The sequence below is a fragment of the Salmo trutta genome, chromosome 34, assembly GCF_901001165.1.
Source record: "Salmo trutta chromosome 34, fSalTru1.1, whole genome shotgun sequence".
In the NCBI taxonomy this organism is placed as follows: domain Eukaryota; kingdom Metazoa; phylum Chordata; class Actinopteri; order Salmoniformes; family Salmonidae; genus Salmo; species Salmo trutta.
The window spans coordinates 33,529,011-33,555,400 of NC_042990.1; the positions used below are offsets into that span (position 1 = coordinate 33,529,011).

A 26,390-nucleotide genomic window follows, 5' to 3' on the forward strand; every position below is an offset into this window, starting at 1 on the left:
GCATTAGCATTTGTAGTTTTATGTTCTCACCGATTTCATCGTCTGGTAAGCAAATTCGTGGCTATGAGTGGACTTTGAGCAAAAACACATGTTTATTAATAATATTTCACATATTTTATAGGGTTTTTTTTTTATAATGACTTAATCCAAAAGTATTAAAACGGTGCGCCACTTGGTAGCACAAAAAGAACTTCAACTCCCGAAGTCCTCGTCGGTTCACTTCAGGACGACAGAGCGAGCCCCAATAGAATCTCATACAAACTATCGCTCCTCCTCAATCAAGCGAATATTGGCGTTTACATCAGGGACTGCAGCCCGCTCCTCTACAGCTTGCTGACAACACGGGCTGGACTTTCCAGCCGAGACTTGAGGGAGAAACGTCTTGTGCAATTCCAGCAAGAAAAGGTTGAATGTATCAATTTTAGGAAATGGGCGACAGAAACGACAGAGTCCCAATGATGACAGGCAGGACAAGGAGATCAACCATCGGCCCCACGCCAGCTGGGGGCAATTCGAAACAAGCCAATGGCAGCAAGCAGAGCAGCGCAGGGGAAAAAACGCCAAGCCATCCGAGCCACAGCAACGGGAAGGTGAAGAAGGAAAAACAGGTGCACGAGCCGGTCAGGACACCACAGGAGAGGAGCAAAATATGCGAAAGGCTCAGGTAAAGCATGACACAGAAGCATAACACACGGCTTTTTGAGGTCACAGACACGTCTTCAATCCCTGATGTCTTCAGTTCTAGCTGCCTGTCACTGATCTTTTGTCACTCAGAATGTTATGTATTGAAGGCCTTTGGTATTAACTATAGGTTCCTCATAATATGAGGCCAAAGACTAATCAGCCAGGTTCACTTACGCCATGTATGTTCTCTTTGTTTAGCTACGTGTTTGAGAGAAATCTAGGCCACATGTCTGTAGGCTACATTTGCAGATCATGTAATCTGCAGTGAATGTAAATGTGTTACACCAGTGGAGCTATGGCTGTAAACCATTCAGTGATCCTCAATCTTGGTCCTGGCTGGATGACGCACAACAAAGTCTGTTGATTCAACTAATCATCAACTCCTTTTTACTGTCTCCCCAGCTGCCATGTCCTCCAGGAGTCCCTGCTCAGCTCAGCCAGTGGTTACAGTAACTACAGAGGCATTCTGAACTGGTGTGTGGTCATGCTGGTAAGTGCTAGCCTGCCTTCTGTACATAGGAAATTGCACATTAAATTGTCATCCACCTCTATGATTAAGGAAATATGGACATGTACACACCGTATAAAAATAATTATTAATCATTCTATTTCTATGGTACACACTCCAAAAAATTATCATCATAAAAATAAAAATAAATTTAAAAAAAACAATACTTTTTTTGGGGGGGTGGATGACATGATGCGATTAATAAGGAGCATGCTGCACTTGATGCACTTTTTTCTTCCAATTATTGATAAGCATGCGCCTATTAAGAAACGGACTGCTAGAGCTGTTAAGGCTCTGTAGATTGATGAGGAATTGAAAAGCTGTATGGTTGGGTGGGACGATGCAAAAGGAGTTCACGTCTGATTGGCAAACTTACTGTAAATTGAGAAATGATGTGACTAAACTGAAGAAAAAAAAAGAAATTGTCTTATGAAACCAAAATAATTGAAAAAGTATGATGGGGGAAAAAGTGTTGGAATACTTGAAATTAAATGATGGGCAGAAAGACAAATTCAACTCCATCTTTCATTGAATCAGATGGCTTATTCATAACAAAACCTTCTGATGTTGCCAATTACTTTAATGACTTTCTTTGGCAAACTAGGCATGAAATGCCAACATATGCATGCATGAAATACCTAATAATGAAAGAAAAGCATTGTAATTTTGAATTCTAAAGTTAGTGGAAAAGTTGTCCATCAATAATGAGAAACCACTTGGTATAGACGACTTCGATGAAAAGCTACTGAGAATAGTAGTGAAATATATTGCCTCATATATAATTTTTTGTTTTATTTATTATTAACAATGTTTGTCCTCAGACCTGGAGGAAAGTCATTCCACTACCCAAGAATGGTAAAGTCCACTTTACTGGCTCTAACAGCTGACCAATCAGCTTACAGCAAACTTCTGGGAAAAATAGTTTTTGACCAGATGCAATGCTATTTCTCTGTAAACAAATTAACAACAGACTTTCAGGGCACTCAACATGTACTGCACTGACAAAAATGACTGATGATTGGTTGAAATAATAATAAGATTGTGGAAGCTGTACTGTTAGATTTCATTATAGTCTTTAATATAATTGACCACAACTTGTTTAAAAAAAAAAACTTGTTATGGCTTTTGAACCTCAGCTCTGAATCCACAATATGGCAATATTTCTAATAGAACACAAGGTTTTCTTTAAAACATGTAAATGTGTGGTGTACCGCAGGGCAGCTCTCTTGGCCCTCTACTCTTTTCTATATTTACTAATGACCTGCAACTGGCATTAAGCAAAGCCAGTGTGTCTACTAGGGTTTCCGTTAGCAGGTAATAGCTGGCTTTTGTCTGTTTTTTAAAATATATTTATTAAGAAAAGCTGATGTCCGGGAGAAGAAAAAATCCCATTTCTTTTTAACCTTTTCATTGATGGAAATGCATTTGACTGGTCATGCTTATCAGTCTGTAGGTTAATTTGCATAATTTAGTGGAATTAAATTGGCATGTGTGTACAGTATATTTGTTATGCATCTTATTTATCACGTGTACAGATACAGAACCTTTGAGTGGAAAATCTGTCAGACAGCGCGAGAGCTGCTGCTGCAGCATCATGTGGTGCTTTCACGACAACTGGGACCTCTGAAAAATACGAGGTTAAATCATGACTTCAGTGATCTTCAGGTCGGAAAGTCGGGGCCCTAGAAAGAGGCCAGAGTTCCCGAGTTGGATGACCGTTAAATGTTCTTTTCCCCCAGTCGGAGCTCGTGTTCTTTTCCCCCAGTCGGAGCTCGTGTTCTTTCCCCCCAGTCGTTTTGAACGTACTGAAGTCAGAGAGTTCCCAGTTGTTTTGAACGTGGCAACGGAAGGCAGAATTCATCGCACATCATTTTGCAATGAGCTGGATGCAGTATGTGTTTTCAAAACACATACTTAATTGTTTGAAACTCTAAATGTTTTAATACATATGAGGCATGTCATACCTTGCTTCAAAGTAGCCTAATAGATCTCCTCTCTTTCTAAACAATATTTTCAACTCTTGACACATGAAACTGCTCACATGTTCAGTGCCCTTTTGAACAGAGTGTTTTCCTGCTAATTGCATTATGGAACTAACATTCACATGTAGCCTCCTGCTTTGTGCGCATTGCTGCACTTATAATGTGAAGAAATAATAGTTTATCAACATTTTAAAGTTAAACGTTCTGATCTGTTGCATCAGACTTATTGCTTTTTAACGTTTTTTTTAATGTAGCCTAGGCCTACTGGTTGTATGAATTTGGGATCTATCGTCCCACAACTGTCCCAGAGTCTGTTTGGAACAGGCTATTTCTTTCTCGACGAGCTGACCAATAGAATAGGTAGCGTAAACTTTTCAACTATAGTAGATCGACATAAGCTAGTGATTTTACTGTTCGTTACTCAGCTTGTTGGCTGAGGAAAAATAAATGTGGACAGTTATTCTAACATGTTCAAAGTGCACACCAGAATTAGGTAAGGACTGCACATCATTGCATCCTCGACTTGCATGTTCTGTTAATATGAATTACCATATTCTAAATGTGATTTCTGTCATTCTGAGCACCGTGGGTGGATGTCCTAATCAGGTTACGCACCCAATGCATATGGGTCTGGTAAATTAAAAAGTTGCCGGTCAAATGTCCGGCGCCACATTTTTCCGTAACGGAAACCCTGGTGTCTACGTATGCTTATGATTCAACCCTATACGTGTCAGCAGCCAGTGTAGCCCTAAACAAAGAGATGGAGTCCGTTTTAGAATGGGTGGCCAGTAATAAACTGTCCTGAACATCTCTAAAACTAAGCATTGCATATGGTACAAATCATTCCCTAAGTTCTACACCTCAGCTGACTCTGGTAATGAATGGTGAGGTTGTTGTGCAAATTGAGGAAACTAAGTTACTTGGTGTTAACTTGAATTGTAAACTTTCATGGTCAAAACCTATTGATTCAATGGTTGTAAAGATGGGAAGGGATCTGTCTGTGATAAAGAGATGCACTTTGATCCTCTTCACTGTAATTGGAGGGATAATATCAATACTATGCATGCCAGACTCTCCTGGCTAAAGTAGAGGAGAGACTGACTGCATCACTTATTTTTATAAGCAACATTAATGTGTTAAATTCAAAATTGTTTACATAGTCAACATACACACAGCGCTGACACACACCAGTGGTCTTTTCACAGTTTCCAAATCCAGGACCAAAAAATCCAGGACAAATTCAAGAAAATGTGCAGTATTATATAGAGCCATGATTGCATGGAACTCACTTCCAGCTCAGATTTAGCAGATGAACAGCAAACCTGGTTTACTGATTTAAAAACAACACCTCACAGCACAACGCCTCTCCCCTATTTGACCTAGATAATTTGTGTGTATGTACTGATATGTAGGCTGTGTGGCATCTTTTTTTAAATGTATGTGGTTCTGTCCTTGATCTGCTTTTGTCTATTAATGTTCATTATTATGTCATGTTCTGTGTGGACCCCAGGAAGAGTAGCTCCTGCTTTCCCAACAGCCAATGGGGATCCTAATAAACTATCAAATCTAGGCCTGGGATTCTGCCCCTGTTTTGCCACTGAAATCGTCGAGACCTATTTATGCTTAAACCGCTTTCACAGAATAATCACCTGATCTAAAAGGTGTTTTGAAGACGGACATTCAGAAGTAGGCCACTGCTACATTTTCATAAAGCAGGCTGTGCAGAAGCCTCTGGTTGCTCTGTTAATGACTAGCACTCTGTTAGCACTCTGTTAGTCTGGTCTTTGATCTATTTCAGCTGGAAGCCAGTTGCTGTAGGAGAGGTGCCCTGAGGTTAGAGCCACAGAGAGAATACAGTGATGCTGCTGGCAACTGAGCAGCTATATTGGGGCTATTAAAATTAATCTGAATGGACCCATATTGTCTTTTTTAGATTTTGGAACTCAGACTGCAATTTTTTGAATACCATGTTGAATACTCTTCTGTTAATCAGGGTATTCATTGGATCTGTGCAGACTCAACTCTGATCAGCTTTGAGGATGGATGGTTGATGCTGTCTCTCAGTAGGCCTACATTTCTTCTTTCCTGCCAATAGCTGCAGTTGTTTTGATACCGTCTGCCTATCTCAGCTAGATCTCAGCTTCTCTTGTGCTGTTGTCTACACAGTGAGAATCATGCATACAGTAGATAACCGTTGTAGCTCAATGGTGTGGTAATGTCTTTTCAGTGCTGTCTCTCAATAGCAATGGTAAACAATATTTTTATCCACGCTACGCCTGAGCACGGCAAACATAAAATGATGATCAGTTTGATAAGAGAATAAGGAACTCGTCCCTTGCCGCCTCATATTTTATTATTATTATTAGAGAGAAGTGTTATATGAACTACGAAGAGACTTCGGACGAAAGCTGATGCTTCTTGGCCATGTGTTATACAGCTTGCCTCATTCAACTCTCTCGCTCTCACTCACTCACTTCTTGATCACTTTCTTGCCCTTATATCAACAAACTAAAACTTTACTTTACATTGTAGCAGTAACAGAAAAGAGAGCCACCACTCCTCTCTTGACACTTTGGCAGATAGACTCTGGTGGGTATTTAACACTGTAACACGTTGTCCTCCTGTTTCTCTCAGTGAGAGGAGCCTGACAGAGGTTCTTACTCTAATCTCTCTACAATGTGTCACTTCACATATTTTAACTCATTGTGCTACTGCCTCTTGTAGCCTACTGGCAGACATAGGTCGAACAACACATCCAAGCAAGTTTTCTGGCATAGGTCCATTAGACAAACCGGAGGTCCATTTTAGCTGGGTTTAATGTGGTCTCTGATGTTTTGATCAGTCAAGTTTGCACTGTTTAGATAAGCAAGGTGCAACCTATTTACACAGTGCAAACACGGTCTGCCTGGTATGCTAGGCTGCTGGCATTGTTACAGTAATGGAGTGGGCAGTGGGCATTGGCTGTCATTTGACTTTGCTGGGGAGGCCAGAGCACTCATGACTCCCGTCAAGTGTTTGATTTGTCAGATGATGTGTTACAGTTAATTCTGTCCCCAAGGATAAGGTCAAGTGAGGACACAGTCCGAGGTGAGAATTTATTTCTTCCTTTGAGGATAACCATTTTTCCTGTTCTCCTTCAAAAGTGTGACTGGAAGTTCAAGGGTATTTTATCATTTTTCCGGCAGAACATGGCATTTATAACTTGCACGGACAGAAGGGAGGAATTGTTAAATGCTAATTACTGAAATGAATACGGACAGAATCCCATGTCTTCTAGCTAAAAATAAACACCCATTTATTTCTGTTTGAAGAGAGACTGCTGGAAAAGCTTCCCATCGTCTTCAAAGCATCTGAGCGAGAAGTCTAATTTCCAAAGCCGGTATTAATCTGTCTTTGAAACATGATCGCTATGCCATTCCCCAGAAATCATCCCTATATTCTTTGTACCCGGTAATGAATAATTATGAAATTCAAGTGGAAAATTGCTGGCAAGAGGGGATATGTGCGCTAGAAAACAGATCTAACAGCGAGGAATGTCCATAGAAATATAATTAATTTGAATGTATTTCTATGGGCATGACGTCCACGGTCCTTTTTGCAACAATCCTTTACAGATGGCTTACCACATCGTCTTACGTCAGATTCCGCCTGACACGCGTTGTGTAGGAGTGATGCCATCTGACGTAAGAAAATGGGCTCATCAAGGATATTATTCTGTCACAATGATGCCCAGCTAGTTAGAACGGGCTTGTTCCTCTGCATGTGCTGCTTAATGTAGGCCTAACCAGGTTTCTCTTTCTATCAAAGGGCTCCTGACCTAGCCTCCATCTATCCACTGTATGTAGGCTGTGTCAATAAACCATCAATATTGCAGTTTCCATATCTAACAGGTCATGTACACTATATATGTGGACACCCCTTCAAATTAGTGGATTTGGCTATTTCAGCCACACCCACTGCTGACAGATGTATAAAAACTAAATTGAGCACCCAGCTATGCAATCTCCGTAGACAAACATTGGCAGGAGATTGGCCTTACTGAAGTGCTCTAACTTTCAACGTGGCACCATCATAGGATGCCACCTTTCCAACAAGTCAGTTCATCACATTTCTGTCCTGCTAAAGCTGCCCTAGTCAATTTGGAAGTGCTGTTATTGTGAAGTGGAAACGTCTAGGAGCAACAACGGCTCAGCCGCGACGTGGTAGGCCACACAAGCGCACGGAACGGGACCGCAGAGTGCTGAAGTGTGTAGCGCGTAAAAGTTGTCTGTCCTCGGTTGCAACACTCACTACCGAGTTCCAACCTGCCTCTGGAGGCAACATCAGCACAAGAACTGCTCGTCGGGAGCTTCATGAAATGGGTTTCCATGGCCGAGCAGCCGCACACAAGCCTAAGATCAGCATGCGCAATGCCAAGCGTTGGCTGGAGTGGTGTAAAGCTCTTGGACTTTGGCTCAGTGGAAACGCGTTCTCTGAAGTGATGAATCACGCTTCACCATCTGGCAATCCAATGGACAAATCTGTGTTTGTCGGATGCCAGGAGATCACTACCTGCCCCAATGAATTTTTGCCAACTGTAAAGTTTGGTGGAGGAGGAATAATGGTCTGGGGCTGTTTTTCGTGGTTCGGGCTAGGGCCCTTTAGTTCTAGTGAAGGGAAATCTTAACGCTACAGCATACAATGACACTACATGATTCTGTTCTTCCGACTTTGTGGCAACATTTTGGGGAAGGCCCTTTTTTTCTGTTTCAGCATGACAATGCCCCCATGCACAAAGCGAGGTCCATACAGAAATGGTTTGTCGAGATCCGCGTGGAAGAACTTAACCGGTCTGCACAGAGCCCTGATCTCAACCCCATCGGATAACTGTGGGATTAATTGGAACGCTGACTGCGAGCCAGGCCAAATCCTTCAGTGCCTGACCTCGCTAATGCTCTTGTGGCTGAAATGAAAGCAAGTCCCCACAGCAATGTCTTAACATTTTAGTGGAAAGCCTTCCCAGAAGAGTGGAGGCTGTTATAGTAGCAAAGGGGGGACCAACCCATGAGATGATCGACGAGCAGGTGCCCACATACATTTGGTCATGTAGTGTAGCTAAGCATCAATTATGCATGACCAAATGTATGTGGGCACCTGCTCGTCGAACATCTCATTCCAAAATCATGAGCATTAATATGGAACATTGCTGCGGGGACTTGCTTCCAGAGTATGTGAGCAGAGTTGAGTGGTCGGAAATCCCGCTCATGGAGCGGTCCGCACTCACAGGAAGAAAACAACTGCCACTCCAAATTCACTCCATTCATTCAAATCACAATTTAACCAACACCCATCTATTTTTGTGGCTTCCTGGACCAACCATTTGGTTTTGAATTATTGAAACCAAACCATATGATTTGAATGAAAAGTATTTGAATAAACAAAGGTGAATGTAAGAAGCTCACCATTTTAAATAGGCTACATGTCATATTAAACAGCATATAAACTCTCTAAATAGGTCAGGAGACAGACAGTCTAAGAAGGCTATATGAGTTCAATTATTTCAAGGCTATAGCCTACAAAGAAACACATTGTGAGTGTGACACACTAGGCTGGTAGGGAGTCAGGGACATTAGGTCCTCAGCATTTAAACAACATTTCTTTGTATTAAATCATTTTATAGCCTTTAAATTCATTTTTGTCTGTGGCTTCAGGCTCATGCGACGGTGCCTGGAGAGCAGGCCAGCAGTGGGGAATATCCTCTCTGTGCTTGCAGAGCCACTGGGGATGCTAAACATCCTTTTGTCCAGGTTGGGCAGAGATTTATTTATTAGATTTTTCTACTCTGAATGGGTCTCTTGGGGTCTGTCTGTTTTTCACGGGCCTTTTCAGAACGGGTCTTACTATCCTCGAGTCCATTCGGAATGGGTCTCCTTTAAAAAAAGAATAAGTTATGCATATCGGGCCGGGTGGGAAAGCGATGGGTCCATTTGGGAATGGGTCAAACGTATTAGACCTGTGAAGACCTATAGCTCAAACATAAAGATAGTATTGAGTATTTTTTGGGGGGAGGGGTGAGAGCAAATTAGCAGTTCATCTATATCAGATGACAGAAAACAGGTACATTGTGAGAAATGAGGAAAGTTAGCTATATATATATATATATAATCACACACACACACACACACACACACAGTATCTCACAAGTCACATTTTTGTAAATATTTGAGTAACTTTTCATGTGACAACACTGAAGAAATGACACTTTGCTACAATGTAAAGTAGTGAGTGTACAGCTTGTATAACAGTGTAAATTTGCTGTCCCCTCAAAATAACTCAACACGTATAGCCATTAATGTCTAAACCGCTGGCAACAAAAGTGAGTACACCCCTAAGGGAAAATGTCCAAATTGGGCCCAATTAGCCATTTTCCCTCTTTGGTGTCATGTGACTCGTTAGTGTTACAAGATCTCAGGTGTGAATGGGGAGCAGGTGTGTTAAATTTGGTGTCATCGCTCTCACACTCCCTCATACTGACTGGTCACTGGAAGTTCAACATGGCACCTCATGGCAAAGAACTCTCTGAGGATCTGAAAAAAAGAATTGTTGCTCTACATAAAGATGGCCTGGGCTATAAGAAGATTGCCAAGACCCTGAAACTGAGCTGCAGCACGGTGGCCAAGACCATACAGAGGTTTAACAGGACAGGTTCCACTCAGAACAGGCCTCGCCATGGTCGACCAAAGAAGTTGAGTGCACGTGCTCAGCGTCATATCCAGAGGTTGTCTTTGGGAAATAGACGTATGAGTGCTGCCAGCATTGCTGCAGAGGTTGAAGGGGTGGGGGTCAGCCTGTCAGTGCTCAGACCAAACGCCGCACACTGCATCAAATTGGTCTGCATGGCTGTCGTCCCAGAAGGAAGCCTCTTCTAAAGATGATGCACAAGAAAGCCCACAAACAGTTTGCTGAAGACAAGCAGACAAAGGACATGGATTACTGGAACCATGTCCTTTGGTCTGATGAGACCAAGATAAACTTATTTGTTTCAGATGGTGTCAAGCGTGTGTGGTGGCAACCAGGTGAGGAGTACAAAGACAAGTGTGTCTTGCCTACAGTCAAGCATGGTGGTGGGAGTGTCATGGTCTGGGGCTGCATGAGTGCTGCCGGCACTGGGGAGCTACAGTTCATTGAGGGAACCATGAATGCCAACATGTACTGTGACATACTGAAGCAGAGCATGATCCCCTCCCTTCGGAGACTGGGCCGCAGGGCAGTATTCCAACATGATAACGACCCCAAACACACCTCCAAGACGACCACTGCCTTGCTAAAGAAGCTGAGGGTAAAGGTGATGGACTGGCCAAGCATGTCTCCAGACCTAAACCCTATTGAGCATCTGTGGGGCATCCTCAAACGGAAGGTGGAGGAGTGCAAGGTCTCTAACATCCACCAGCTCCGTGATGTCGTCATGGAGGAGTGGAAGAGGACTCCATTGGCAACCTGTGAAGCTCTGGTGAACTCCATGCCCAAGAGGGTTAAGGCAGTGCTGGAAAAGGATGGTGGCCACACAAAATATTGACACTTTGGGCCCAATTTGGATATTTTCACTTAGGGTTGTACTCACTTTTGTTGCCAGCGGTTTAGACATTAATGGCTGTATGTTGTGTTATTTTGAGGGGACAGCAAATTTACACTGTTATACAGTGGGGCAAAAAAAGTATTTAGTCAGCCACCAATTGTGCAAGTTCTCCCATTAATACAGGTAACGAGTGGAGGACAGAGGAGCCTCTTAAAGAAGTTGTTACAGGTCTGTGAGAGCCAGAAATCTTGCTTGTTTGTAGGTGACCAAATACTTATTTTCCACCATAATTTGCAAATAAATTCATTAAAAATCCTACAATGTGATTTTCGGGATTTTTTTCTTCTCATTTTGTCTGTCATAGTTGACGTGTACCTATGATGAAAATTACAGGCCTCTCTCATCTTTTTAAGTGGGAGAACTTGCACAATTGGTGGCTGACTAAATACTTTTTTGCCCCACTGTACAAGCTGTACACTCACTACTTTACATTGTAGCAAAGTGTCACTTCTTCAGTGTTGTCACATGAAAAGATATACTCAAATATTTACAAAAATGTGAGGGGTGTACTCACTTTTGTGAGATACTGTATATATTTATTTATTTTTTTCACCCTTGTTGATGCCACATCTCATCTCCTGTTTGTTTTTAGAGAAATACAGGAGGAAAAACAAGCCATACTGTATCAAGTTACTCTGCCTCGTGTGGGTTGGTTCCCAGGGTTATCTTTTGCCAGAATAGATTGTTATCAGCCTTCATAGAATGGAGATGATTAAGTATGGCTCATATCAACATGGGGCAGTAGACTTTGACCTGTCAAAATGGAGATTGGACCAGAGACAGGATTCTGACTGGTGTGCGTTCATCTTAACTACTATACTAACACCCTGGAACAGAAATTACTGCTGATCAATGTCTTTCCCTTCATACCATTTTGTTTATGAATTTTGTCAATACAATAGAGAAGTTAAGAGATGCTCCGGAACTTTGGTGACTACTAGGTATATTTTTTAAACCTCCTGCTTTGGGCTGAATGTGTCAATCTATTCATAATCTATGAGCAGAATTACTGTCTTACCTCAATTAACCATGAAATCTCTAGTAGAATGCAACTGTTTTTCTGGAAGCTGGGCTGCACCATTTGCCTTACATTTCCCCCCACGTGGGCCAGCACCCTAGCAATTCGAGTTCAACCAATGAGCTTCAGCCCCACGCCATATGAGTCACAGAGCGAGAGCAATGACGTGGTGCACATATCTGCACATAATGTGATGTAGTATGCCATTTTTAGGGATGACTTTTGGCTCATGAGTGCTACTTTCATAACTACTGGCTAAAAAGTATACAAAAGTACTGGAGAATCCCTTTAATAAGAATGGTATAGCCTAAGCTTACTATCACAGTGTACCTTTTGATGTGAACACTCCCATATGATTTCCAATTGGTAAAGCACATTAGCGCTGTCTCCAACAACAACAAAAAGTATTGGTCGACCAAGAGTCGTCTCTTCAAACAATCAATTGGTCAAAATGTTTAAATGTGTAATTTTCCATATAGACACATTCTATGTTTGAATAAAATCAATTATATGTAGGCTACTGTGCTTGTCTGATGCTTTAAGCACAGCGATCAAAAAAAATTAAGACACACAAATTACTAAAGAGGAGCCTAACCAGAAGAACAAATCCTGACCCTCCTCCACCTGCTGCTGGCCTTTTGCAGATTCTACCTTTTTTAACTCCTGAAGTTGCCGGGTAACATGCTACACCAGCGGTCGGCAACCTTTTCCATTTTGCGTGGCAAGTTATCGTACCATTTCTACTGATCTGCGTGCCAGTTATGATTTTCATTTGCACATTTTCGTAGAACAGTTTCATTTTATAATAAGGTCATCGTACAGTGGTTCTTCCTTTAAAAGTTACGAGCTTATGCTGTAACCGTTTGTTGTAGATAGTGTGGTGCAATGACAGAATGCTACCATCTCAAAATCAATGTCATGTGGTTAATCAAAACTCTATGTAAATGAAAATTATACAAATCTAAAACTATATTGCCAATATGTAAAAATAGCCGACATAAAGCCAACAAATAAAAACATTGCAGCCCACAGGTAGAAAGTATCCTGATTTTTTTATATCTATCTATCTATATCCTATAAATCACATTGGCTACACATGGCCTATCTGCAAGGAACTTGAAACATTGTATCAACTAACTTGTGCTATCAACATTGGAGAGAGCTGGAAAGATGTTTCAAATTGTTTACGTTGAGAACTATTGTCATTCTCAATTAATGTAAAAACAGACTTTGTTTACTTACTGTTTGAGGCAAAGAAAAAATGACTTTGAGAAGCTCCACGGTGATGGTGAGTTAAGACAATGGGAAATGGTATCAGATCCCCAAATGGGAACATTTATAGGCCTACATTTGTGTGCCGGCCAGGTATGTGGCAGGGTCTGCAGACAATCACAGATTACAAAGGGAAAACCAGCCACGTCATGGACACCGTCATGCTCCCAGACAAGCTAAATACGTTCTCCGTGGTCGACATGAGTAAGACATTTAACCGTGTTAACCATCGCAAGGCTGTCAGCTCAGACGGCTTCCCTAGCCGCGTCCTCAGAGCATGCGCAGACCAGCTGGCTGGAGTGTGCACAGACATATTCAATCTCTCACTATCCCAGTCTGCTGTCCCCACTTGCTCCAAAATGCCTATTGCCCCGTAGCACTCACTTCTGTCTTCATGAAGTGCTTTGAGAGGCTAGTTAAGGATCATGTCACCCTAGTCCCACTTCAATTTGCTTACTGCTCCAATAGATCCACAGACGGTGTATTCGCCATCGCACTGCACACTGCCCTATCCCATCTGGACGAGGAATACCTACATCAGAATACTGTTCATTGACTATAGCTCAGCCTTCAACACCATAGTACCCTCCAAGCTCATCATTAAGCTTGAGGCCCTGGGTCTGAACCCCGCCCTGTGCAACTGGGTCCTAAACTTCCTGACGGGCCGCCCCCAGGTGGTGAAGGTAAGAAACAACCTCTCCACTTCGCTGATCCTCAAGGGTGCGTTCTCAGCCCCCTCCTGTTCACCCAAGACTGCGTGGCCATGCACACCTCCAACTCAAATCATCAAGTTTGCAGACGACACAACAGTAGGAGGCCTGATTACCAACAATGAGACAGGGAGGTGTGCATGGCGTGGAGGTGTGGTGCCAAGAAAATAACCTCAACGTCAACAAAACGAAGGAGCTGATCGTGGACTTCAGGAAACAGCAGAGGGAGCATGCCCCTATCCACGGGACCGCAGTGGAGAAGGTGGAAAGTTTCAAGTTCGCCTGCGTACACATCACTGACAATCTGAAATGGTCCACCTACACAGACCGTGTGGTGAAGGAGGCTGAAGAAATGTGGCTTTGGCCCCTAAGACCCTCAAACTTTTTTACAGTTGCACAATTGAGAGCATCCTGTCGGGCTGTATCACTGCCTGGTACGGCAACTGCACCGCCCGCATCACCGGGGGCATACTGCCCACCCTCCAGGACACCTACAGCACCCGATGTCACAGGAAGGCCAAAAAGATCATCAAGGACAGCAACCACCCGAGCCACAGCCTGTTCACCTCGCTATCATCCAGAAGGCGAGGTCAGTACAAGTGCATCAAAGCTGGGACCAAGAGACTGAAAAACAGCTTATCTCTCAAGGCCATCAGACTGTTAAACAGCCATCACTAGCCGGCTTCCACCCGGTTACTCAACCCTGCACCTTAGAGGCTGCTGCCCCATATATGTAGACATGGAATCACTGTTCACTTTAATAATGGAACACTCATCACTTTTTTTAATAATGTTTACATACCGCTTTACTCATCTCATATGTATATACTGTATTCTACTGTATTTAGTCAATGCCACTCTGACATTGCTCGTCCTAATATTTATATATTTCTTAATTCCCTTTTACTTTTAGATTTGTGTATTGTTGTGAATTGTTAGATACTACTGCACTGTTGGAGCTAGGAACACAAGCATTTCACTACACCCGCAATAACATCTGCTAAATATGTTTATGTGACCAATAACATCTGCTAAATATGTGTATGTGACCAATAAAATGTGATTTGATTTGAGGTAAGCCTAGTCTATACACACTTGATTACGTGTGTGTCCTTTCTCAAGATTGACAGGAGCGATCCAAACAAAAGACCATTAATAAATTGACAACTCGCAAATGGAATTAAATAAACTTTTTCTCACAAGTGTAGCCTAGGTTATGTGTTCTGCAAACAACGTGTCCACTCCTCAATGACAATGGTAAGGGTGTAATAATAATAATAATAATAATAATAATAATAATAATATATTGAATGCATTAAAAATAATTTTCCATAACCAAACAAACATTGTAGATTAGAAATGACGGTAAATATACTACTGGTGTGTCATCCCCGCAAACTGCAATGGATTATATATATATATATATATTTGCCATTGATCGACAAAAAAAGTCTACCAACAGCCTATTAACTAAACAATCGACCAGTCGACTAAATAGGGTCAGCCCTAAAGCACGTTTTATATTTTAATCATTAACAAACGCTCTTATCCAGACAGACTTACAGGAACAATTAGGGGAAAGTGCCTTGCTCAAGGGCACATTTTGATTACTGGCCCAACGCTCTTAAGCGCTAGGCTACCTGCCACACACTGATTACAAAATGTCTTGTATTGCAGGTCTTGAGCAATGCACGCCTTTTTCTGGAGAATCTTCTAAAGTAAGTATGTGCAGCTATAGGCACCCCAAATAACTATTAGTCTAGGCTGTTTAAACTTCTATATCATAATTTGTTGATCACTGAGATCCGAACTGTATCTCCCATCACGACTGCAGATCCATTCATTTTGACCACAGCTTCTGTAGTAAGCCTCTCATAACTATCTCCTTGTGAACAAAAATATCCATCCATGTGACTTTTTTTTTTTGTCTCTTTCCCTCCTCTCTCTGATAGATATGGGATATTGGTGGACCCCATCCAAGTTGTTTCACTGTTCTTAAAAGACCCATATAGCTGGCCTGCACCATGCCTTGTCATTGGTATATAGCTTAAATCCGTTTCCTCTTTGGCTTGCTAACTGTATTATTGTGGTGGTTGTACATCTTCCAAAATCTATTTATTTGAATAGCTCATTGTCTGGCTTTTGTTGCTTAGCAACCTGAGTCTATACCTGTTTAAAATACCATCAAGTGTTTTTCCACCAAGTGTGGGCAAATGTACTCATTTTGGAACAACATTGTAGCAATATTATACAGCTGTCTTTTGTTGAATACCAGAGTCTGTGTTTTATTTTTCCTCTCCTGCAGTCTCCAACGTGTTCATAATGGCAGCTTTGTACACGGAGCGGAGGCTATCTGTGGTGAGTGTCGTGCCATAATGTCTGGGACTAATGTGAACGATGCACTGTGAAATCTTACTAATCTCTCTGTTGCTCGTGAACACAAACATTTCAGACATCTGTTAGCTGGAAATGGAGGGGGACAGCATTTTCCTCTAATCAAAACCAATGTGGCTCCTCTAGCTAGTTGACAACAAGGGCTGTTCTTTGTCTTTGGAAGGTCACAATTTTATTTTTTATTTTTTTAAGATAAGGATTATATTGTATTTCACCCCCCCTAATATTTATTAGATAGGTCAGTGGAAGACTGACAGGAAAGGTGGAAGGAGAGGGGAAAGGATGTACTAGAAAGAGTGGGCTGGATTGGAACCCACAGCCTCACTGGTACCCACACTCTTACTGGTACATGAATTCTGGAACCGCCCCAGTCCCACAGAGATCCCAGATAGTTTTAATGGTAATCCTGTGCTCGGGCCACTGTGTTAACAATGGTTTTAATTCCTGTTGCTCTGCAGGGCACCATCTCAGAGACGACTGGAACATTTCTTTACTTGGTCAATCTGACTACCCTCCTCTGTTTCCCATCAGCCACTGTGCTCACGCTGACCTCCATGACCCCAGGTGAGATGGCCTGATCGTGATGCTTACGCTGCATGGTCATATACATAGATCTAATGTGTCTAGGCTACAAATATTTCTTGATCAAAAAGACTAAAGGCTTTTCTCAGAGCGGATGTATTTAAAAGAGGCACATATAGTTTTGTAAAGCTTGATAATATCTAATTTTTTTCTTGTCCAGCTGGTGGAGTCTTTGCCCTGGGTGTGTACACCATCCTCTTCATGAAGCTGTACTCATATAAAGACGTTAACATGTGGTGCAGAGAGATTAGACATACCAAAGCCCGCACCCTGACCCGCTCCCATTCATGTGAGTACTACTGACCACTACTGACCAGTAGTACCACTGTGTCGAACTTTACATTTTAGTCATTTAGCAGACGCTCTTATCCAGAGCGACTTACAATTAGTGCATTCATCTTAAGATAGCTTGGTGAGACAACATCACGTCGTGTACATTTTTCCCTCAAAGTATCTATCAGCAAAGTCAGTGTTAGTAGGAAAAGACCAGGGACCTTTTTTTGGGGTGGGGGGGCGTCGGGGGCACCGTGGGAGTTATTTAAGATACTCTTCAAAGACGTAGGTTTTTGGAAGATGGTCAGGGACTCCGCCATTGGGGTGCCAGTACAGAGAAGAGCTTTGACTGGGCCAAGAGACCAGAGGTGGCAGAACGGAGTGCTCGGGTTGAGGGTTTAAGCATAGCCTGAAAGTAAGGAGGGGCAGGTCCTCTTGCTGCTCTGTAGGCAAGCACCAGGGTCTTGAAGGTAATGTGATCTTTGACTGGAAGCCAAGGGAGTGTGCAGAGGAGAATGGTGACGGGGGGGGGGGGGGGGGGGGGGGGGAGTAGGAAGGTTGAACACCAGGCAGGCTGCGGCATTCTGGATAAGTTGCAGGGGTTTGATGGCACAAGCGGGGAGCCCAACCAACACAGAGTTGCAGTAGTCTAGGCGGGAGATGACAAGGGCCTGGATTAGGACCTGCGCCACTTCCTGTGTGAGGAAAGGTTGTACTCTATGGATATTGTAGAGCATGAACCTGCAGGAGCGAGTCACTGCTTTGATGTTTGCAGAGAACGACCGGGTGTTGTCCAGGGTCACTCCAAGGTTCTTTGCACTCTGGGAGGGGGACACCGTGGAGTTGTCAACCATCATGGAGAGATCTTGGAGCAGGCAGGTCTTCCCTGGGAGGAAGAGCAGCTCAGTTTTGTCGAGCTTGAGGTGGTGGGCCAACATCCAAGCTGAGATGTCTGCCAGGTACGCAGAGATGTGTCGCCACCTGGGCGTCAGATAGGGGGAAGGAGAAGAGTAGTTAAGTGTCATCTGTACAGCAATGATAGGAGAGACCATGTGAGGATATGACCGAGCCGAGTGACTTGATGAAAAGAGGAGAACACTTGGGGGGCACCAGTAGTGACGTGGTCCAGACACAGATCCCCTCCATGCCAACTGGTAGAGCGACCTGCCAGGTAGGATGCAATCCAGGAGTGTGCAGAGCATGAGATGCCCAACCCTGAGAGGGTGGAAAGGAGGATCTGATGGTTCAAGGTGTCAAAGGCAGTGGATTGATCTGAGGATGAGAACAGAGGTGAAAGAGTTAGCTTTGGCAGAGTGGAGAGGCTCTGTGATACAGAAGAGAACAGTCTCCGTTGAGTGAACAGCCTTGAAGCCTGACTGGTTAGGGTCAAGAAGATCATTCTGAGGGAGATAACGAGAAAGTTGGTCAGAGACGCTCACGTGTTTTTGAAAGAAAAGACATTAGGGATACCGGTCTGTCGTTTTTGACGTGAAAGGGGTCAAGTCTTGGTTTCTTGAGAAGGGAAGGGACTCTGGCCATATTGAAGTCAGAGGGGACACAGCCAGTGGTCAACGATGACTTGATAAGGGAAGTGTGCAATGGGAGGAGGGGAGTGGGGTCAAGTTGGGTAGTTCTGTGTGAGTGGGATCAGTGGGCTCAGTAGGCTTAGTGAATGAGTAGCGGATTTTGTCCGCGGAGGGAGGTGGAGGATTCAGGAAGATGGAGGAGAGTTTCCCAGGGTTGGAGAAATAATATTTCAATTTAGAATGATAGTGGCTTTAGCAGCGGATACAGAGGAGGAGAAGGTAGAGAGGAGGGAGTGGAAGGATGATAGGTCCTCCGGTAGTTTTCCTCCATTTCCGCTCAGCTGCCCGCAGCCCTGTTCTGTTAGCACGCAGTGAAGGACTCAGCAATGGAGCGGGAGGGGAAGGTCGAGCCGGCCGGGAGGAAAGGGGACAGTGAGAGTCATAGGATGCGGAAAGGGAGGAGAGTAGGGTCGAAGAGGCAGAGTCGGGAAACAGGAAGGACAAGGATTTAGCAGAAGGGAGAGAGGATCGACGAGGAGAAAGTAGTGGAAGAGAGAGAGTGAAGATTGCAGCGGCACATGACCATCTGGGTAGGGGCTGAGTAGGTAGGGTTGATGGAGAGGGAGACCATCTGGGTAGGGGCTGAGTAGGTAGGGTAGAGGGAGACCATCTGGGTAGGGGCTGAGTAGGTAGGGTTGGAGGAGAGGGAGACCATCTGGGTAGGGGCTGAGTAGGTAGGGTTGGAGGAGAGGGAGACCATCTGGGTAAGGGCTGAGTGGTTAGGGTTGGAGGAGAGGGAGACCATCTGGGTAGGGGCTGAGTAGGTAGGGTTGGAGGAGAGGGAGACCATCTGGGTAGGGGCTGAGTAGGTAGGGTTGGAGGAGAGGGAGACCATCTGGGTAGGGGCTGAGTAGGTAGGGTTGGAGGAGAGGGAGACCATCTGGGTAGGGGCTGAGTAGGTAGGGTTGATGGAGAGAAAAGGAAACAAAGTAGTTGCCAGAGACATTAAGATGAGGTCAAGCATATTTCCTGCCTTATGATTGGGGAAAGGGTGAGGTCAAAAGAGGAAAGGAGTGGAAAGGCTTCGGTAGGTTAAAGTTGCCCAGTACGATTAGTGGTGAGCCATCGTTGGGAAATTAGCTTATCAAGGTGTCAATGTCATTGTGGGCACCAGGTGGGCGATAGATGACAATAATGTTAAGCTTGAGAGAAGGAACCGTGACTGCTGGGAATTCAAATGAGAGAGACAGTTGAGAGAGGGGGGGAAAGAGAAAATCTCTATTTAAGAGAAATGAATAGCTCTGTGCCACCACCGCGACGACCAGATGCTCTCGGACTATGAGAGAACACATAGTCAGATGATGAGAGAGCAGCTGGAGTAGCAGTGTTCTCTGGGGAAATCCATATCTCCGTCAGGGCCAAACGTGAAGGCAATATAGGCTGAGATGAACTCAGCATACAGGTTTACCTTCATACTACCTACCTGACTTGCTGCGTGTGTGTGTCTGTTTGCTTGTGTATTTATGCATGTGTGCATAATTAGGACATTCATTAATTTAAGTAAAAGCACAAATAGCCAAAAATGTTAGAGGTGCTTCAAATTCTATGGCTGCCATCTTTCTACAGTACACCCTCCAGAGGATAATACTCTACCTGGTTGACATTATTGGTATTTGTGATCTTTACTCCAGTGCTGCTAGTGTAATTATGTCAACTGGATAGCTTCGCCAAATTAGAATGTTGACATACTCACTCTCACACTCACACACAGCTCTGGGTCTTCTCTCAATTTGCGCCCTCTTGATAACACGGATGCTGGCTGAGATCTGATTGGCTATCCCAGGATAATTACGCTGACCTCTCCAAAATGCGTGTGATGTGAGGAGAAATAGACGGGTATTTAATTAGCTGTATGACTCATTGCTGTATGAGTAACTTCTGTGACCTGTTTCTTTGGCTGGGCTGTTGTTTACTGCGAAAAGCTTTCAGCGTTTGTTTAAATATGTATATTTTGCCCCCTGAATAAATACGAACACACACAGATGATTAGATGCACCCTCGTGTATGCAGCAATGTCACACTTTCTGAAAAGTTACTGTTCTGCCATCGCCATCTATTGGTTGTATAGAAGTACTGCTGTCAGAAATAATCTGTTTTTTTTTCATCCAAACTTTCTATGCCCCCATAGGTCCATCTGTGGCCCAGTCAAATGGATCAGCTGTACATGCTCATGTGTCCTACCCTGGGAATCTCACACACAGAGGTCAGAACAGAAAGAGATGCGAAACATAATGACTAGTAGCTAGTTGCAGTGTACAGTTGAAAAATAATGTAATCCATAAATTCAAATAAACTATTTTTATGTACAAAAGTCTTATTTCAAAAGAAGATGCATGAATTTGTGTGTGTTTCACTGTCCTCCCTCAACAGATATCTATTACTTTGTGTTTGCCCCAACACTCTGCTATGAGCTGAACTTCCCCCGGTCACCACGGATACGCAAGAGCTTCCTGTTGAGGAGACTCTTTGAGATGGTGAGGTCAAAAATCATATCAGGAAAACAGAGATGTGCTATTTACATGCACCCTAAATAATACACACTGCAATTTATGAAAACATATTTTTAAAGGGCCAATTCGCAGTTAAAGTGTTTTTCCCCACAATTGTTTCAGTAAAAAGCTGAGGGATGGGACTGGAGATACGTAATCACTCTCAAATTCATAGATGGAGTTATGGATGCAAGAACGGACCATCCCATTATGTTTTTTACCATGTTTTGAGGCTATGCAGTGTTTGTAAATAAAGTGAATGTAAACAAACATTGGACTAAAACAAACTAATCTCATGAGGCATTTATTAAGTTACATTCTTCAAGAATCAATGGGTACATATCATAAATTCAAAAAATTGATGTAGCTACTGCTGATTGCCTCTTTTAATACATTTTGAAAGATGTTGTGTCATCTAAAAACTGATCTAAACTCTTTTCCAGCTTTTCTTCATACAGTTACTGATTGGATTGGTACAACAGGTACGTTCATTATGTGTTATCCATACTGACATTTGTTGCTATTTGGTGTATTTTCACTCATCAAACCAGATTAAAATTATTTTGATTAATGGGTGACTTTATTATACCAAATAACAAGGTACACTTTTATGTTAACCATGTCTCACAGATGCACTAATCTGGATGTTATTTGTTTTCAGTGGATAGTGCCGACGATTCAGAATTCGATGAAACCATTCCAGGTAAATATTAACATCCGTTGTCTGGACTTCTGTCTATTCAACTGCTCCATTCCTTTGTGCTTAGGGGTGACTTAGTTTCATGTACCCTCCATGTACCCTCTATGGCAGGATATGGACTTTTCCAGAATGATGGAGCGCATGTTGAAACTGGCTGTGAGTACAAATACAGACCACATAACCTAAACCCATGTCTCCATTAAGGCTGTCCCTGCCCCCCCAAAAATTTTATAAATTTTTTTCATAAATAGACGCACACTGTGTTTTAATAAAATCAACTACACTGAACAAAAATATAAATGTAAAGTGTTGGTCCCATGTTTCATGAGCTGAAACAAAAAAATCCCAGGAATGTTCTATATGCACAAAAAGCTTATTTCTCTCAAATTTTGTGCACAAATTTGTTAACACCCTTGTTAGTGAGCATTTCTCCTTTGCCAAGATAATACATCCACCTGACAGGTGTGGCATATCAAGAAGCTGATTAAACATGATCCTTACACATGTGCACCTTGTACTGGGAACAATAAAAGGCCACTTTAACATGTGCAGTTTTGTCACACAATGCCACAGATGTCTCAAGTTTTGAGGGAGCGTGCAATTGGCATGCTGACTGGAGGAATGTCCACCAGAGCTGTTGTCAGAATTTCTGAGGAGTATTTCTGTCTGTAATAAAGCCCTTTTGTGGGGGAAAACTCATTCTGATTGGCTGGGCCTGGCTGCCAAGTGGGTGGGCCTATGCCCTCCAAGGCCCACCCATGGCTGCACCCCTGCCCAGTCATGTGAAATACATAGATTAGGGCCTAATTCATTTATTTCAATTGACTCATTTCTTTATATAGACTGTAACTCAGTAAAGTCTTTGAAAATGTTGCATGTTTTATATTTTTGTTCAGTATATATGTACAGAGTTTGACTGATGCTTTACTGTTTGATGAAATAAGATACACAAATGTGTTATTTCATCAAATATATATATATATATATATAACACATACATACAGTACCAGTCAAAAGTTTGGACACCTACTCATTCAAGGTTTTTTTTTTTAAACTATTTTCTACATTGTAGAATAAAAGTGAAGAAATCAAAACTATGAAATAACACAAATGGAATCATGTAGTAACCAAAAAAAGTGTTAAATGCCAAGAGTGTGCGAAGCTGTCAAATGAAAAGGGTGGCTACTCTAAAGAATCTCAAATAAAATATTGGGTTACTACATGATTCCATGTGTTATTTCATAGCTTTGATTTATTCACTATTATTCTACAATATAGTAAAAATAAATAAAGAGAAACACTTGAATTAGGTGTCCAAACTTTTGACTGGTACTGTATGTACATAATCCTTAATGTCCAGACTGTCTAATGGCACAAGGCTTCCTCTCCTCTCCCCTCTACCCCAACAGGTTCCCAATCATTTAATCTGGCTCATCTTTTTCTATTGGTTTTTCCACTCTTCCATGAACTTCGTAGCTGAGCTGATGCGGTTTGGGGACAGGGAGTTTTACCGGGACTGGTGGTAAGTGGATGTTGATTTCCAGTTAGCCTTGTATTTGTTTTTAGTTTGTGTTATTCGTGCAGTGATACCATGTGAATTGTGCCATCTGTTTGGGTTACATGTAGTGATAGATGTAATGCTAAAATAGCTTAGTCAAAACAATTGTTTTACTTCAAGAGCGAGGCTGCCCTGCACATCCTTTCCCTCCATGTAATATACAGTTGCAACTTTGTCTCTCTGAGCCGGTCGCATGTTGTTTTGTAGGAACTCTGAGACGGTCACTTACTTCTGGTCTAACTGGAACATTCCTGTGCACAAGTGGTGCCTCCGGTGAGTAGGAGTTGAAGAAATAACATTGATTGAAACAATACCACCACCTACAGCACTGACTTTATGGCAGTGTGTGTGTGTTCACTAAGTGCCGTAACCTTCTGTGACATAATGGATGGTTTTAAGATCTACTGTAAAGTACACTCTGGGTTACGGTCTACAGTTCCAAACTAATAAATCATTTATTTTCATCATCCGTTCTCCACAGCCACTTTTACAAGCCCATCATGATGAGGGGAGCGAATAAGTGGGTCGCCCAGACGGCCGTCTTCCTGGTCTCCGCCTTCTTTCACGAGGTTCGTGTGGGTGGCTGCCATCGAACCCTGACTCATGGTTTCACACTTGACTTACCTGATTTTACATGTCAGTGTTAAAGGCTGCACTGTGTAATAATCCTCCTCCCTCTCTTTCAGTACTTGGTGAGCGTTCCTCTGAAAATGTTCAGACTGTGGGCGTTTATGGGCATGATGTCTCAGGTCAGACAACCTTTTCATTATCAAACGGTGGATTTGGGTGACATGGTCCTCTGTTAGTGGTTACACACACAGGTTTTTAAAGTACCTGGCTTTAGAGTTCAGTGTTAAAGGACGGTTTCCCCCTAAAACTGACCTTTTCAGATTCCCCTCGCCTGGTTTGTCGGCCGCTTCCTGAGAGGTAACCATGGCAACGCTGCAGTCTGGATCTCGCTCATCATTGGCCAGCCCGTCGCCGTGCTGATGTACGTCCACGACTACTACGTAATACATTACATGTCACAATCATGAACAGTTGGTCGCAAGCAGAGGAGCAATACATTATACTAAAGGACAAATTGAATGTCAAATGTTTACTTTGAAAGGGAAAAATATTATGAAGCTTGACTGAATAGTAAGAATGTTACACTAAGTAAATAGTTTGGCCTCCAGAAACCATTTCTCTAATGCACTTATACATCAGAGAGACTTGGCTCCCGTCCTATCATTGCTGTGAAACACTGCCCTGACAAAACTAGAGAACATTTGTAGGCCTTTTCTCTGTTTCTTACTTAGTCTACAACTATGAAGATCAATGCAGACATTCCTATAGATAAACCTTACAAATCGGTGTGCTGCTTTTCCTCATGCGTTTGACACATCTTTCTTGCCTTTGATTAAATGATCTGAGTATTTTATTTGAAGTTTTGAACTCATGTGGCTGCAGTAATAACCAGTCACATGTATTGTGCATAAGTCAAGCCAAATCTGTTATTACACTTGTGAAACTAATGTATTTGCACTACAATGCATGCTGTTTGCTAATAAATACACTTTTTTTTTTTGCCATAATCTTTGTAAATGATATAAATGGAACTGGTGGAGTTGTTGCACATGCAGCTAAGAAAAATACGGAAATGTCTGTTCTACTCCATTACAACCAACTAATTGCAGCATTACCACAAATGGAAGAGGGAGAAAGTAAAGAACTTGTCTGTCGGTGCTGCATTAAAGACAAATTGTGGTAAATAAAGTATACCAGTTTCAATTTAAGAACCAAGAAAAATGTACAGCTGCGCCATATTGCAAAATGACTAGGAAGAGATTAAATGTACTGATTCCATGGCACATGGTTTATGAACTGATACACAAAACGACACTGGATTCAAAACTTTTGTTTTTCAATTAAAATGATTTATACAAAATTCTTGCATAGGGTATACAACCCTCCCAGCTCTGCATATGTTGCTGCGAAGAGACAATCATTTGTTTTGGTACTATCCATATGTAGCTTGTTTTTGGTCGCAGGTTCAGGAATGGCTGACAAAATGCAACATTTACCTGGAGTTAACTCTGCAAATAGCACTGCTGGGTGATTTAAAAGTCAGTCAAATCGATCAATAATATAACTCTTAGCAAAAATTGATCTTTCATTTACAATCTGTAAAAACTGAGAATAAAGGTTCAGAACTTTGAAACAGCACAGTTAAAATATGGCAAATATAAATCAACTGGATGGTGAGATAGCTGGGAGGGGTTGAGTGTAGGGGGGGGCGAGAACGACTAAAAACAAATAAAAGATTGTGTGTAGAAGCCTAAACATTGTTGTCCATTAGTGTCCTCCAATTAGGGGTGATAGAGTTGGGGGGGGGGAAAATGATGCAGACAATTAATTGATAGAAGCCACAATCTGCAATATTAAAGCTGATCTACCCCTCCCCCAAATGTACTAAATAGACAAGTGCTCTTAAGATGAGATATTCAAAGAGCATCAGAGCTTAAGTACAATGTATTGTAAAATAAGTTGATGTTTTATATGCCAATATTGCCATCCTATTAAAAAGATGCTGGTGATCGAAACAGTAATAACCATATTGATTGTGTTGTACCAAACATACAGTATGCATTTATCCCTTTACTCCATTCCAGACCTTCTGCACTTCAGTGATCCTTGTTTTGTCACTAGTATACTGGAACTGTGGTCTAGTTAGCCCTCAACCCTTCATGTTCAGTAGGACAGTCTATACATGCCTTTTTTTCTTCAGCAAATTGCCTACTTATTCATGCCCGTGTGCCTGACATCTCTACATAAACCAAATCCAGCCTGTATTCTCACTTCAGAGAAACTAAAGTGCTTAGTTTCTATTGTCATGTATTGTAGAAAATCAGTATTGGTTGAGTTCGGTTTTAATTCTTTCTTTACACTGTTTTCATTCAGGAAGTTTGCTCATTTACAATTTCAAGATTAGTGTATATTTGATGGGCAGGTAAGAGGTATTTTCAAAATGTGATGT

General features: G+C 42.4%; 2 protein-coding genes across 2 annotated transcripts in view; one reads left to right on the forward strand and one right to left on the reverse strand.

Annotated features, from left to right (window-relative positions):
- Positions 1–13,113, reverse strand: part of LOC115174059 (TBC1 domain family member 20) — a 33,355-nt gene extending 20,242 nt beyond the window's left edge. The window contains exon 1 of the mRNA XM_029732698.1: positions 13,050–13,113. The gene's annotated coding sequence lies outside the window, so the exon portion shown is untranslated. The remainder of the gene's footprint in view (positions 1–13,049) is intronic.
- LOC115174058 (diacylglycerol O-acyltransferase 1-like) lies at positions 220–25,301 on the forward strand. Its single transcript, XM_029732696.1, has 17 exons — positions 220–664; positions 1,087–1,174; positions 15,467–15,507; positions 15,742–15,827; positions 16,095–16,147; positions 16,642–16,747; positions 16,926–17,054; positions 20,753–20,827; positions 20,995–21,098; positions 21,557–21,595; positions 21,775–21,816; positions 21,925–21,969; positions 23,223–23,335; positions 23,579–23,644; positions 23,853–23,940; positions 24,058–24,120; positions 24,262–25,301. Exons 1-17 carry the CDS (start codon positions 429–431, stop codon positions 24,406–24,408), a joined length of 1,521 nt encoding a protein of 506 aa, XP_029588556.1. The 5' UTR covers positions 220–428; the 3' UTR covers positions 24,409–25,301.
- Positions 25,302–26,390: the final 1,089 nt, after the last annotated feature.

Coding starts and splice junctions, on each gene's coding strand:
- LOC115174058 (XM_029732696.1), top strand. CDS start 429: ATGGGCGACAGAAACGACAGAGTCCCAATGATGACAGGCAGGACAAGG. Junction 665..1,086: donor AAAATATGCGAAAGGCTCAG/GTAAAGCATGAC, acceptor CTGTCTCCCCAG/CTGCCATGTCCTCCAGGAGT. Junction 15,508..15,741: donor TTTCTGGAGAATCTTCTAAA/GTAAGTATGTGC, acceptor TCTCTCTGATAG/ATATGGGATATTGGTGGACC.